A 15,750-nucleotide genomic window follows, 5' to 3' on the forward strand; every position below is an offset into this window, starting at 1 on the left:
AAATACAATAACAGCAATATTTTGAGACCACCCCTAAATGAAAGCACACGCTGGAAGAGGTGTCAGGTGATTGCCTCCGGCTATAGGCCGTTTCATACATGCATGACAACACACAAATATTTTCTAAGTTTATCATCATTTAACCAGTAAAACACACTCATTCCGTCATTAATACATAAGCACAATCTAACAAAATGTGCTTAATAGTGGGTTGAACATTACAAACAATTCTTAGCCATAATGACACACCGAGTTTAAATTGATAGCGACGTGAGCAATATTTCAGCCCTTTTGTGATTTGAAGGTTGTCAATGCGTTCAGTTTTGTAGTAAACTAAAGTTCAGATACCGTACATAGGCATCACTTTTCCATAACCATATACGTAGCCTAATTGACATAAAAGCTCCCTCATAATAACCGCCTCCATCCTTTAGACCTGCATCAGTGTGTACAGTCCTAACGGGCGAAGAGTCAAGAAAGAGTGTCGTGCCATTTCCGTCTGCAGGAAAGATAGCCACCAATGAATATCGTCATGTAAGAATGCAGAGAACTTTTCAGATCAACAATTCTCCTCAAAATGTTCCTTATCCTTTTATAGCCATACTTGCGCTCTCTAATTAGACTTTCCAATTGCTTTTTCGTTGCGCGTTTCCTATAGCGGAACCGTTGCAAGAAACCACCCTTTCGAATATGTTTAATTGCATGTTTACTATCCATATGGGAACAAACACAATCTTCCATGAAATTATTCATGTCACAATTAACAGGAAGTCTACCTCGTGAATGAGTCGTACTTTATCTTCGGATTTAGGAAGCACACCAAGCGGGCTCACAATGTAAGTTCTATTCTTTAACACATAATTACCAAGATCTAGTTCTTCCTTATTTGTTTTTCTGCTTCAAACATAAACTGATATGACGATCTATGATCCCGAGTAAAACAATTTGTTACAGTAATATGTTTATGGTTAACTAACTTAAAGCCTACCCTTACCCTCTCCAAACTAGTGGCGGTCGGGTAGCCTGGTGGTTAAAGCGTTCGCTCGTCACGCCGAAGACCCGGGTTCTATTCCCGACATGGGTAAAATGTGTGAAGTCCATTTCTGGTGTCCCCCGCCGTGATATTGTTGGAATATTGCTAAAAGCGGCGAAAAATCAAACTCACTCACTCACTCTCTAAACTATAATCTCTATTAGGGCCTCTCCCAGGACTCAGGCTTCAGTATTTTGCCTCCAATCTACCTTGTGTTCTAAATTCATGCGACACGTGAAGATTCCTGGGTAGAATAGGTCTTCAGCAACCCATGCTTGCCGTAGAAGGTGACTATGCTTGGCGTAAAAGGCGACTAACGGGGTCGGGTGGTTGATGAATGTCATCGATCCCAATTGCGTGGATCGATGCTCACGATATTAATCACTGGATTGTCTGGTCCAGACTCGATTATTTACAGACCGCCGTCATGTAGCTGGAATATTGCTGAGTGCGGCGTTAAACAACAACCCAAACCCAAAAATCTACATTCATGCAACTGGGAGGACCAGCTGGATCATTTCCACGTTGCATCTGACCGTGACCAGGCTTGAAACCCATCGTGCAAGCTATTACCACCATGATCTTCACCCAAGGCGGTTCCACTCAGTCTCACGTCCAAAGCTTCGACGCCCAGCTCAGCGACAAACTCCAATTAAATATGAGTAAGGTATGGGCAAAGGGAACTAACTCTAACTATCATCAAACATACATTTGTCGTTACAAAATACAACAATAATTAAGCAAAGGGTCAAACATATAACATTGTTCGGATATGACAGAACCAGATGATTTATACTACACAAAAAGGGTTTTAGTCAGTGACATATTTTGCATTCAACCTATACTGCTTGTGTCAGAATTCTGTCCCTTACATGGACCCATACATCACTGTGAGGATCAGGAAAGTCATCAAGTTGAATGATATCCTCCTCGTCTGTTACATTCAGCAGTAGTTCAGGAAGTCGACCACGGTTCACGTTTCCCACCATGAGCAGAATCACTCTGTTAGGGTTGAGGTTGGAAATGTAGTAAGCTGTTGACTTAATGATAAAGTAGGACCAGGGGTCATCCAGGAAATCGTTGGACACAACCAGTACTGTCTTCCAGCTCTTGTTAATGCTTTCTACAACATGGTCAGCTACAAACTGACCAGGTAGGAAATCTCTGTGGGGCAGAATAAGCTTCAGTCCAAGTAGATCCTCCAGCCCTTTACGTAGATCTTGCATTACAAACTGAAGCTCTTCATCCGAGTGGGCTACGTAAGCATCTTTGTTGAAGTTTTGTCTAGTGACCCGCTGGATCCCACGACCCATGAGGACCAAAATGTGATGTGCAATCCTTGTCCAGTTCCGTGACACCAGCATGGCAGACACAAGTAGAAGAGCTATTAAACACATCAGTGTTATGGAGACTGGCAGCCAAAATCGACCTTGACATGATGTCCAGTGGTAATTAAAGTCGTTGTACACTGTATGGGTTGTTCTAAGAGCACCATATTCAGTAACACATGAATAGTTCCAACAACAGGGGATCGGACGGGTATTTCAACAACATGTGATGGGTCGAGCATTACAACAACAGGGGGTCAGACGTGTATTTCAACAACAGTGGATCGGACGAGTGTTTCAACAACAGGGGGTCAGACGAGTATTTCAACAACAATGGGACGTGTAAGGATCGCAATGAATTTCAATGTCAATTCATCCAAGATCAAAAGTTTTATTCACATTCTCATTTCCATTCTCATTCTCAATTGTACATATGTCATATGTCAAACATCATATTTCATGGAGAATATAATTCAATGTTATCGTTAGTTCATGTTCAAATACAGTTCATAATATGCATTACATCTTATCATCATCAATTATCAACAAATACCCAAAACCTTATCCTCGTTGGAGTTGGAAGATCGACTGCAAAGGAAAACTAAACAATCATAAGTTTGCAGTTCAATATGTAAACAAAACAATAACAATGTATGAAAATTACTGAAACAACAAAACTTGACAAATGACATTAAATTGTACCAAAATAATTACAAGAGCATTTGCACAGAAAGAAAATGCATAATATAATGTTATATGATGCAATTTAAATTGAAAATACTTGATGAAAATACAACTTAAAATTTACTAGAATGTAAACATTAGTGATTGAAAACTGAACACATTATCTTTACGTCAGAAAAAAAAGTTACAAATACAACATTTTGGGAATTAAAATTGCTACAGAAATATATTGACAATGGAAAAGAAATACAAATGCATGAAAACACACCATTTTGGCAGACCCATATTCTTTTAATTCATTCTTTTCTTATTTTTTACCGCATGGGTCCTAATTCTCTCAATGCATAAACTAAAAAGCATGGCATTAAGCCTTAACAGACTTACGTCCCTTGGTATCCTGAAGCATATATAAAATAACATTCTTTTTACTGCTAAATTTGGAATGAAAATTGAAGAAAATGTTAAACTTTAATAATTTGGAAAAAATAATAGAAATTATTTTAGAGATGCTATTTTTTTACCGTAACAGGACGAGCATTTCCACAACATGTGGTGGGGCGAGTATTTCAACAACAGGGGGGTCAGACGAGTATTTCAACAACATGTGGTGGAACGGTTATTTCGACAACAGGGGGGGGGGGGGGGGGAGTATTTCAACATGTGTTTGGACGAGTATTTCAACAACATGCGTTTGGACCAGTATTTCGGGGCACTTAGCCATCAGATTCCATCTCTCTGGCAACACAGGGATGCAACCTTCGGGAAACAGGTTGCCCAATTTAGCCATCTCTTTCAACCAGCAGGTGGATAAAAGGGGCAACCCCCGACCCTGGGTCCCCACGGGCAAATAGTATAAGTATATTTCATGCAGTAACTGTTCAAATAAATAACATAGTTTGGATATGACAGAACCAGATGATTTATACTACACAAAAAGGGTTTTAGTCAGTGACATATTTTGCATTCAACCTATACTGCTTGTGTCAGAATTCTGTCCCTTACATGGACCCATACATCACTGTGAGGATCAGGGAAGTCATCAAGTTGGATGATATCGTCCTCGTCTGTTACATTCAGCAGTAGTTCAGGAAGTCGACCACGGTTCACGTTTCCCACCATGAGCAGAATCACTCTGTTAGGGTTGAGGTTGGAAATGTAGTAAGCTGTTGACTTAATGATAAAGTAGGACCAGGGGTCATCCAGGAAATCGTTGGACACAACCAGTACTGTCTTCCAGCTCTTGTTAATGCTTTCTACAACATGGTCAGCTACAAACTGACCAGGTAGGAAATCTCTGTGGGGCAGAATAAGCTTCAGTCCAAGTAGATCCTCCAGCCCTTTACGTAGATCTTGCATTACAAACTGAAGCTCTTCATCCGAGTGGGCTACGTAAGCATCTTTGTTGAAGTTTTGTCTAGTGACCCGCTGGATCCCACGACCCATGAGGACCAAAATGTGATGTGCAATCCTTGTCCAGTTCCGTGACACCAGCATGGCAGACACAAGTAGAAGAGCTATTAAACACATCAGTGTTATGGAGACTGGCAGCCAAAATCGACCTTGACATGATGTCCAGTGGTAATTAAAGTCGTTGTACACTGTATGGGTTGTTCTAAGAGCACCATATTCAGTAACACATGAATAGTTCCCATTGCTGTCAAAGGTAACCGACGATGAAAATATCCACCGAACAAACAAGAGAGACTGGCATGAGCAGGAGAGAGGGTTTCCTTTCAGCCTCAGGACCAGCTTGTTCTTCTGTCCGAGACTCTCCAACATATCCATTGTGTCGTCGTCAAAGTAGGTGATGGAGTTCACTGATAGATCCAGGATGTGCAGGTCAGGCAGGTCATTGTGTTCAAAAGGAACAGACACAAGGTTATTTCTGGACACATTCAGACTGATCAGTGTCCTGATGGACCCCATATCCATATAACGTATCTCATTCCCTACTATATCTAAATAACGTAAAGCATGCATCGTCTTTAGTCCCTCCAGTACTGACCCTCCTCTTCTGAGTGTTTCCTTGTCGAAACCCATATTGTTCAATGCAAGAGACGTCAGATTTGGAAATGAGAGCAAGAAATCTTTTGTCATCCCCCTACCTTCATTGCCAGAAAGATCGACTTCATTTAAGAAGCTCAACCCGTTAATTTGCTTTACAAAGCCCCATGCTCCATTGTAGGACAGATCTAATTTTTCTAAATGTGCCGAACCTGTAATACCCGTTATAAAAAACTCCCCAAAATGACCAGTTATTCCCCTTAATATACAGATACGTAGATTAGGAGGAAAACGTATTCCCGCCTCAAATGATTCTAACTTTGATACAGAACAATTTTCGGGACTAATTCTGTGCCTATTAAGATTATAGAGTCCGTTGTCAGTCACTTTAATTTGAGATTTTAAACTGTCTTGTCCTAAGTCATGCCTGCGTTTAATAAATTTATGTTGATCAGAAGCATCTAAAAACAACAGATGTTTACATACACTCATCAGGAGAAATGCAGATTGATCCCCTAAAATATTGTTTTTTGATAAATCTAGATATTTAATACAACGCGAAAGGACAAGTATTAAATTTTCGTCAAGGTAAATAATGTTGTTATAGCTGAGATCCAGATGTTCGATGCAAATATGTGTCAGATAAATTAGTGTTTCCTTGGTTATAAGCTGGCTTTGAAGGTTTCGATTTAGACTGACATATTTGTTGGATTTTCTCATGAGAACTTGAGATACGTTTTTACCATTAAGGCCATAGAACGCACGTAGAGCCATAGCAGTTGGTAAGGTTATTACGTTTTCCAGAATTATTTTGGAAATATGTTTGAAAGGTAGAAATGCTCCAGCATGAATTGCAAGAAGTTTGGAATCTTTTACATTCAACACCTGTACAGATGTATTCTCAAAAACGGAGAATGTGTGGTTTTGTAAAACGGTAATAGCACAATAAATACAGTCATCATCAGATCCAGTCCCTATATTCAAAGTTACCAGTTTTTGCAAATACCCAAATCCACTTCCAAATATTTCTCGTTGGAACGTATCAACTGTCAGTGTTTCTAAATTTATTAACCATTTGAATATCCAATCCGGAGTAGTTCCTCTTATACGGCAATCGTTGTTACCAATGTTCAACCCTGTAAGACTTTGTAGAGGACGGAAGACATCTTCTGGATAGGTGTGATTGTCCAGTTGGAGATTATTGTTATTAAGGCGTAAACTGAGAAGGAGGGATAAACCTTTAAATGCGTTTGCTTCCAACCGTGATACTTGACTGTTTACAATGTTCAAATACAACAATCGGGGAAGACACACAAACGCCTGGTCCCTGAGAACCGTTATGTTGTTCCCGCTGAGATCCAGACTGACAGTGTTAGGAGGGAGATCACCAGGAACAGAGGTAAGGTTGAGGTTCTGACAGTCAACACGGCTGCCACCAAGCTGGAGGTCTGGCTTTATTTGACATGTCTTCTGGCTTGTAGAAGAGGTCACAGTTAGTGTCAGGATAAGGCCACAGATGATCTTCATTGTGATGGCAATTTGAAATGACCTCAGGTCTGTTCCGTGTTGCAGGTCTTGTTGTCAGTTTTAGTTGGAGCCTGGAATGTTTGAAAAATTGGGTCACAAGGCTCACGACATCATACATGTCAAAATGCAGTATAATAACATGTAAACAAGAATGCGCCAAAGTTGCCTTCCTACGAGCATCCACATCGGATTACACTCAATCAGTCATATGCTTACTTGAGGACTGAACTTAAGTATCAAAGTGATTGCTATGGATGGGGAGTCTGGACTAATATAACCTTTTGACAGAACTTCAGTTATACCACGGATTATCAGCATAATGCAACAGTGAGAATCTAAGGGACGGACCATTTGATATTCTGGTGGAGGCCTGGGATTTTTATTCGAGTCCATTTAACTTTACAAATTTTGAAGTCCCGGGTTTTATACCCGACATGGGTACAATGGGTGAAGCCCATGTCTGGTGTACCCCGTCGTGATATTGCTGGAATATTGCGTAAAGCGGCGTAAAATCAAACTCGATCTTCCAACCAAACCCGCACGCAAATGTTGCGTCAACGACAGTTAAACTATTTGCACAGGGTAACACTTTATGGTGGGTTTAGCTATCCAAGACCCCTTATATGTTATAGTCCCTCCGAGAAAGTAAATTTTCACAAACTTTACAGGAAACAAATTTAATGCGAGGCATCAACACGACGCCAAAGCAAGCCTTTACTGAACAATTTTTTTCCTGAATTGTTCAGTGAAAACACGCATGTTTGAAACAATATAAACCATATTAATTTCAATTCATTCCCTGTTGTAATCTTACACCATGTTTTTGACTTCTATGCGATTACCCCCCTTACATACTGAATTTGATAAACACTGTCTTTCAATAGTATGTGAGTGCAGTAGCCTATTCAGGCCAGAACTTCATCAAGCTGCATCTCCTTAGTGATCGCCCAACAAGTAGGTACGTATCCCAGTCATTATTGATGTAAATATAAACCTGTGTCTTCTCTGGTAGGCAATTGCAAACTATGGCATTTCGTTACAGTATCCGAGCTTGCTACCGATTCAGCCTCTTAGGCATTAGCCCAGATTGAACATTTTTAGAAGTCATTGTAGTAGATAGAGCGTCTATCCAGAGAGCTGAAGGTCGGTGGTTCGATACCAGATCACGTCATACCAAATGACGTCATAAGGTGGTACTTGTTGTTACCCTGCCTGACGCTAGGTATTAAGAGGCTAAGACAAGGACAGGTCGCCTTGGAGTCAGTATTCTGTGTCTGAGTTGGGTATCCATGTTAAATCGTGGCATGGTGTCTCAGTTGGCTAACACCCTAAAAACTGCATAAATATTATAAGACGTTTATGCACATCGCAAGTAGTATGTAATAAATGTTTGTTTTTGTTCTTTAAAAATTGGGTATATACTGATATATACAATAGACCCCCCCCCCCCCCCCCCCAATTTACTAACTCATCCCTGCTACCCTTCGTTTGTACAATGCCCACGTCCTGTTTTACTCGACTTTTGAAAATATACATTTTAAATTCAATAACTTGTGAATCTATTTAAATGTTGCTTTCAAAAACTAGTTGTGAAGGCCTGTGAAAAAGTAGTATCGGACTCTTTGAATAAACAAAGTCCTTACCCCTCGCGTGCCCTTGGCTGATTGAGGCTCGTGTATAACTATTTCCTCATCCGATGTCAGACATTCTACTACATATGGGACACATTGTAATGTGTTCGCAGATGATTATCTGTCTGTCTGTCTGTCTGTCTGCCTGTCGCTCCCTCTCTAGCTCTCCCCTCTCTCTCCCCTCTCTCTCGCTCTCTCTCCTCTCTCTCCCTCTCTAGCTCTCCCCTCTCTCTCCCCTCTCTCTCCCCTCTCTCCTTCTCAATCACTCTCTCCCCTCTCTCTCGCTCTCTCTCCTCTCACTCCCTCTCTAGCTCTCCCTCTCTCTCCCCTCCCTCCCCTCTCTCTCCCCTCCCTCCCCTCTCTCTCCCTCTCTCTCCCCTCTCTCCTTCTCAATCTCTCTCCCCTCTCTCTCGCTCTCTCTCCTCTCTTTCCCTCTCTAGCTCTCCCTCCCTCTCCCCTCCCTCCCCTCTCCCTCCCCTCTCTCCCCTCTCTCTCTCTCTTTCGCTCTCTCTCTCTAGCTCTCTCACTCTGTCTCCCTCTGTCTCCCCTCCCTCCCCTCTCTCTCCCCTCCCTCCCCTCTCCCTCCCCTCCCTCCTCTCTCTCTCTCTTTCGCTCTCTCTCTCTAGCTCTCTCACTCTGTGCGTGTGTGAGAGTATTCAGATAATCAGAGAGTCGTATGTATGTATTAACTAACAGATAAACAATACCCTGTAACATTGGTTTCAATAGACGTACCTGCTATCACGCTCCTCGCACTGAATCCAAACAAATCATCACCACTTGTGACCCTGCTTAAGTGAAACTGTAGAAATACTTCCGCCTAACACATACTGCTGCGCGTTAATGTCCGTGTTTCGCTAGGGCTGATGGTTAAAAGACCGTCGTCTCAGTGCAGGCGTTCTGCTTTGCGGTCTCGCATAAAAAGCTGTTTTATGTAAAGTGCTTGGTGGTACCGATGGAACAGAACATTTAAAGGCTAGGCTAAAAATGATTGTTTCAAGTTATGTAGGCTGGGTAACAGAGGGGCGTTATCCATAATATACACCGGGTAACAGAGGGACGTTAGCAATTATATCCCCAATCTATATTGCGACTAAAGACATCAGTTACCCAGTGTGTATAATGACTAACCACATGTGTTCCCCAGTCTATATTACGACTAAAGACATCAGTTACCCAGTGTGTATAATGACTAACGACATGAGTTCCCCAGTCTATATTACGACTAAAGACATCTGTTACCCAGCGTGTATGATGACTAACGACATGTGTTCCCCAGTCTATATTACGACTTAAGACATGTGTTCCCCAGTCTATATTACGACTAAAGACATCTGTCACCCAGTCTGTATAATGTCTTAAGTCGTTATATAGACTGGGGAACACATGTCTTAAGTCGTAATATAGACTGGGGAACACATGTGTTTAGTCATAATATAGACTGGGGAACTCATGTCTTAAGTCGTAATATAGACTGGGGAACACATGTCTTAAGTCGTAATATAGACTGGGGAACACATGTCGTTAGTGATAATATAGACTGGGGAACACATGTCTTAAGTCGTAATATAGACTGGCGAAAACATGTCTTAAGTCGTAATATACAGTGGGGAACACATGTCGTTAGTCATAATATAGACTGGGGAACACATGTCGTTAGTCATAATATAGACTATGGAAAACATGTCGTTAGTTATTCTACACACTGGGTAATAGATGTCTTAAGTCGTAATATAGACTGGTGAACACATGTCGTAAGTCATTATACAGACTGGGTAACTAATGTCGTTAGTCGTAATATAGACTGGGGAACACATGTCTTTAGTCGTAAGATACACTGTGGAACACATGTCTTAAGTCGTAATATAGACTGGGGAACACATGTCTTTAGTCATTATACACACTGTCGGAACACATGTGTTTAGTCATAATATAGACTGGGGAACACATGTCTTTAGTTGTAATAAAGACTGGGGAACACATGTCGTTAGTCATAATATAGACTGGGGAACACATGTCTTAAGTCGTAATATAGACTGGGGAAAACATGTCTTAAGTCGTAATATAGACTGGGGAACACATGTCGTTAGTCATAATATAGACTGGGGAACACATGTCTTAAGTCCTCATATACACTGGGGAACACATGTCTTAAGTAGTAATATACAGTGGGGAACACATGTCTTTAGTCATAATAGAGACTGGGGAACACATGTCGTTAGTCATTATAAATACTGTCGAAACACATGTCTTTAGTCGTAATATAGACTGGGGAACACATGTCTTTAGTCATAATATAGACTGGGGAACACATGTCTTTAGTCATTATATACACTGGGTAACAGATGTGTTAAGTCGTAAAATAGACTGGGGAACACATGTCGTTAGTCATAATATAGACTATGGAAAACATGTCGTTAGTTATTATACACACTGGGTAATAGATCTCTTAAGTCGTAATATAGACTGAAGAACACAGGTCGTAAGTCATTATACAGACTGGGTAACTAATGTCGTTAGTCGTAATATAGACTGGGGAACACATGTCGTTAGTCATAATATAGACTGGGGAACACATGTCGTTAATCATTATACACACTGGGTGAAGGATGTGTTAAGTCGTAATATAGACTGGGGAACACATGTCGTTAGTCATAATATAGACTGGGGAAAACATGTCGTTAGTCATTATACACACTGGGTAATAGATGTCTTAAGTCGTAATATAGACTGGGGAACACATGTCGTTAGTCATAATATAGACTGGGAAACACATGTCTTTAGTCGTAATATACAGTGGGGAACACATGTCTTAAGTCGTAATATAGACTGGGGAACACATGTCTTTAGTTGTAATATACAGTGGGGAACACATGTCTTTAGTCATAATAGAGACTGGGGAACACATGTCGTTAGTCATTATAAATACTGTCGAAACACATGTCTTTAGTCGTAATATAGACTGGGGAACACATGTCTTTAGTCGTAATATACACTGGGGAACACATGTCTTAAGTCGCAATATAGTCTGGGGAACACATGTCTTTAGTCATTATATAGACTGGGGAACACATGTCTTAAGTCGTAATATAGACTGGGGAAAAGATGACTTTAGTCATAATATAGACTGGGGAACAAATGTCGTTAGTCATTATGCACACTGGGTAACTAATGTCGTTAGTCGTAATACAGACTGGGGAACACATGTCGTTAGTCATAATATAGACTGGGGAACACATGTCTTTAGTCATTATATACACTGGGTAACAGATGTGTTAAGTCGTAAAATAGACTGGGGAACACATGTCGTTAGTCATAATATAGACTATGGAAAACATGTCGTTAGTTATTATACACACTGGGTAATAGATCTCTTAATCGTAATATAGACTGGAGAACACAGGTCGTAAGTCATTATACAGACTGGGTAACTAATGTCGTTAGTCGTAATATAGACTGGGGAACACATGTCTTTAGTCGTAAGATACACTGTGGAACACATGTCTTAAGTCGTAATATAGACTGGGGAACACATGTCTTTATTCATTATACACACTGTCGGAACACATGTGTTTAGTCATAATATAGACTGGGGAACACATGTCTTAAGTCGTAATAAAGACTGGGGAACACATGTCGTTAGTCATAATATAGACTGGGGAACACATGTCTTAAGTCGTAATATAGACTGGGGAAAACATGTCTTAAGTCGTAATATAGACTGGGGAACACATGTCGTTAGTCATAATATAGACTGGGGAACACATGTCTTAAGTCGTAATATACACTGGGGAACACATGTCTTAAGTAGTAATATACAGTGGGGAACACATGTCGTTAGTCATAATATAGACTGGGGAACACATGTCGTTAGTCATAATATAGACTGGGGAACACATGTCTTAATTCGTAATATAGACTGGGGAAAACATGTCTTAAGTCGTAATATACACTGGGGAACACATGTCTTAAGTCGTAATATAGACTGGGGAACACATGTCTTTAGTCATTATACACACTGGGTGAAGGATGTGTTAAGTCGTAATATAGACTGGGGAACCCCTTGCGTTAGTCATAATATAGACTGGGGAAAACATGTGGTTAGTCATTATAGACACTGGGTAACAGATGTCTTTACTCGTAATATAGACTGGGGAACACATGTCGTCAGTCATTATATACACTGGGTAACAGATGTCTTTAGTCGTAATATACACTGGGGAACACTAGTCTTTAGTCGTAATATACACTGGGGAACACATGTCTTTAGTCATAATATAGACTGGGGAACACATGTGGTTAGTCATTATACACACTGGGTGACAGATGCCTTAAGTCGTAATATAGTCTGGGGAACACATGTGGTTAGTCGTTATATAGACTGGGGAACACATGTCGTTGGTCATTATACAGACTGGGTGACAGATGTCTTTAGTCATAATATAGACTGGGGAACACATGTCGTTAGTCATTATACACGCTGGGTAACAGTTGTCTTTACTCGTAATATAGACTGGGGAACACATGTCGTTAGTCATTATATACACTGGGTGACAGATGTCTTTAGTCGTAATATAGACTGGGGAACACATGTCTTTAGTCATTATACACACTGTCGGAACACATGTCTTTAGTCGTAATATAGACTGGAAAACACATGTCTTTAGTCATAATATAGACTGGAGAACACATGTCTTTAGTAGTTATATACAGTGGGGAACACATGTCTTAAGTCGTAATATAGACTGGGGAACACATGTCTTAAGTCGTTATATAGACTGGGGAACACATGTCTTTAGTCATTAAACACAGTCTCGGAACATATGTCTTTAGTCGTAATATACACTGGGGAACACATGTCTTTAGTCGTAATATAGACTGGGGAACACATGTCGTTAGTAGTTATATACAGTGGGGAACACATGTCTTAAGTCGTAACATAGACTGGGGAACACATGTCTTAAGTCGTAATATAGACAGGGGAACACATGTCTTTAGTCGTAATATAGACTGGGGAACACATGTCGTTAGTCATTATACAGACTGGTGACAGATGTCTTTAGTTGTAACATAGACTGGGGTAAACACGTCGTTAGTCATTATACACACTGGGTGACAGATGTCTTTAGTCGTAATATAGACTGGTGAACACATGTCTTTAGTCGTAATATAGACTGGGGAACACATGTCGTTAATCATTATACAGACTGGGTAACTGATGTCTTTAGTCGTAATATAGACTGGGGAACACATGTCGTTAATCATTATACACACTGGGTAACTGATGTCTTTAGTCGTAATATAGACTGGGGAACACATGTCTTAAGTCGTAATATAGACAGGGGAACACATGTCTTTAGTCGTAATATAGACTGGGGAAGACATGTCGTTAGTCATTATACACACTGGTGACAGATGTCTTTAGTCGTAACATAGACTGGGGTAAACATGTCGTTAGTCATTATATAGACTGGGTGACAGATGTCTTTAGTCATAATATAGACTGTGGAACACATGTCGTTAGTTATTATACAGATTAGTCATAATATAGACTGGGGAACACATGTCTTTAGTCGTAATATAGACTGGGGAACACATGTCGTTAGTCATTATACACACTGGTGACAGATGTCTTTAGTCGTAACATAGACTGGGGTAAACATGTCGTTAGTCATTATATAGACTGGGGAAGACATGTCGTTAGTCATTATACAGACTGGGGAACATGTCTTTAGTCATAATACAGACGGTCATTAGCCATTATATCATTATGTCGGCTTGGGAACCTATATCAATACGGATGTGCATTTCAATCACATGGGGTCGGATGTGTATTTCAATTACATGGGAAGGACGAGTATTTCAATAGCATGGGTAGGTCGATTATTTCAATAGCATGGGTAGGAGGAGTTTTTCAATAACATTGGTAGGTCAAGTATTTCAATAACATGGGAAGGACGATTATTTCAATAACATTGGTAGGACGAGTATTTCAATAACATTGGTAGGATGAGAATTTAAATAACATTGGTTGGACGAGTATTTCAATAACATGGGTAGGACGAGTATTTCAATTACATGGGAAGGACGAGTATTTCAATAACATGGGTAGGACGAGTATTTCAATAACATGGGTAGGACGAGTATTTCAATAATATGGATAGGACGAGTATTTCAATAACATGGATAGGACGACTATTTCAATAACATGGATAGGACGAGTATTTCAATAACATGGAAAGGACGAATATTTCAATAACATGTGAAGGACGAGTATTTCAATAACATGGGAAGGACGAGTATTTCAATAACATGGATAGGACGAGTATTTCAATAATATGGATAGGACGAGTATTTCAATAACATGGATAGGACGACTATTTCAATAACATGGATAGGACGAGTATTTCAATAACATTGGTAGGACGAGTATTTCAATGACATGGATAGGACGAGTATTTCAATAACATTGGTAGGACGAGTATTTCAATGACATGGATAGGACGAGTATTTCAATCACATTGGTAGGACGAGTATTTCAATGACATGGATAGGACGAGTATTTCAATAACATGGGAAGGACGAGTTTTTCAATGACATGGATAGGACGAGTATTTCAATTACATGGCAAGGACGAGTATTTCAATAACATGGGTAGGACGAGTATTTCAATAACATGGAAAGGACGAGTATTTCAATGACATGGATAGGACGAGTATTTCAATGACATGGGTAGGACGAGTATCTCAATAGCATGGGTAGGACGAGCATTTCAATAACATTGGTAGGACGAGTATTTCAATAACATGGGTAGGACGAGTATTTAAATAACACGGGTAGGACGAGTATTTCAATAACATGGGAAGGACGAGTATTTCAATAACATTGGTAGGACGAGCATTTCAATAACATTGGTAGGACGAGTATTTCAATAACATGGGTAGGACGAGTATTTAAATAACACGGGTAGGACGAGTATTTCAATAACATGGGAAGGACGAATATTTCAATAACACGGGTAGGACGAGTATTTCAATAACATGGGAAGGACAAATATTTCAATAACACGGGTAGGACGAGTATTTCAATAACATGGGAAGGACGAGTATTTAAATGACATGGGTAGGACGAGTATTTCAATAACATGGGAAGGACGAGTATTTCAATGACATGGATAGGACGAGTATTTAAATGACATGAATAGGACGAGTATTTCAATAACATGGGAAGGACGAGTATTTCAATGACATGGGTAGGACGAGTATTTCAATAACATGGGTAGTACGAGTATTTTAATAACATGGGTAGGACGAGTATTTCAATAACATGGGAAGGACGGTTATTTCAATAACATGGGAAGGACGAGTATTTGAATAACATTAGAAGGACGAGTATTTGAATAACATGGGAAGGACGAGTATTTGAATAACATGGGTAGGACGAGTATTTAAATAACACGGGTAGGACGAGTATTTCAATAACATGGGAATGACGAGTATTTCAATAACATGGGAAGGACGAGTATTTCAATAACATGGGAAGG

The 15,750-nt window shown here is 40.1% G+C and overlaps 1 protein-coding gene across 1 annotated transcript; it reads right to left on the reverse strand.

The window, feature by feature from the left end:
- Positions 1 to 2,738: 2,738 nt before the first annotated feature.
- LOC124148337 (toll-like receptor 4) lies at positions 2,739 to 9,031 on the reverse strand. The gene is made up of 2 exons (XM_046519373.2): positions 8,943 to 9,031; positions 2,739 to 6,647 (listed from the first exon to the last, which is right to left on the reverse strand). The coding sequence occupies exon 2, from the start codon at positions 6,574 to 6,576 to the stop codon at positions 4,015 to 4,017; it is 2,562 nt and encodes an 853-aa protein (XP_046375329.2). The 5' UTR covers positions 6,577 to 6,647; positions 8,943 to 9,031; the 3' UTR covers positions 2,739 to 4,014.
- Between the last annotated feature and the right edge of the window lie 6,719 nt (positions 9,032 to 15,750).

Source organism: Haliotis rufescens, unplaced genomic scaffold (assembly GCF_023055435.1).
Source record: "Haliotis rufescens isolate VD_foot unplaced genomic scaffold, xgHalRufe1.0.p SCAF_34, whole genome shotgun sequence".
NCBI classification, from domain to species: domain Eukaryota; kingdom Metazoa; phylum Mollusca; class Gastropoda; order Lepetellida; family Haliotidae; genus Haliotis; species Haliotis rufescens.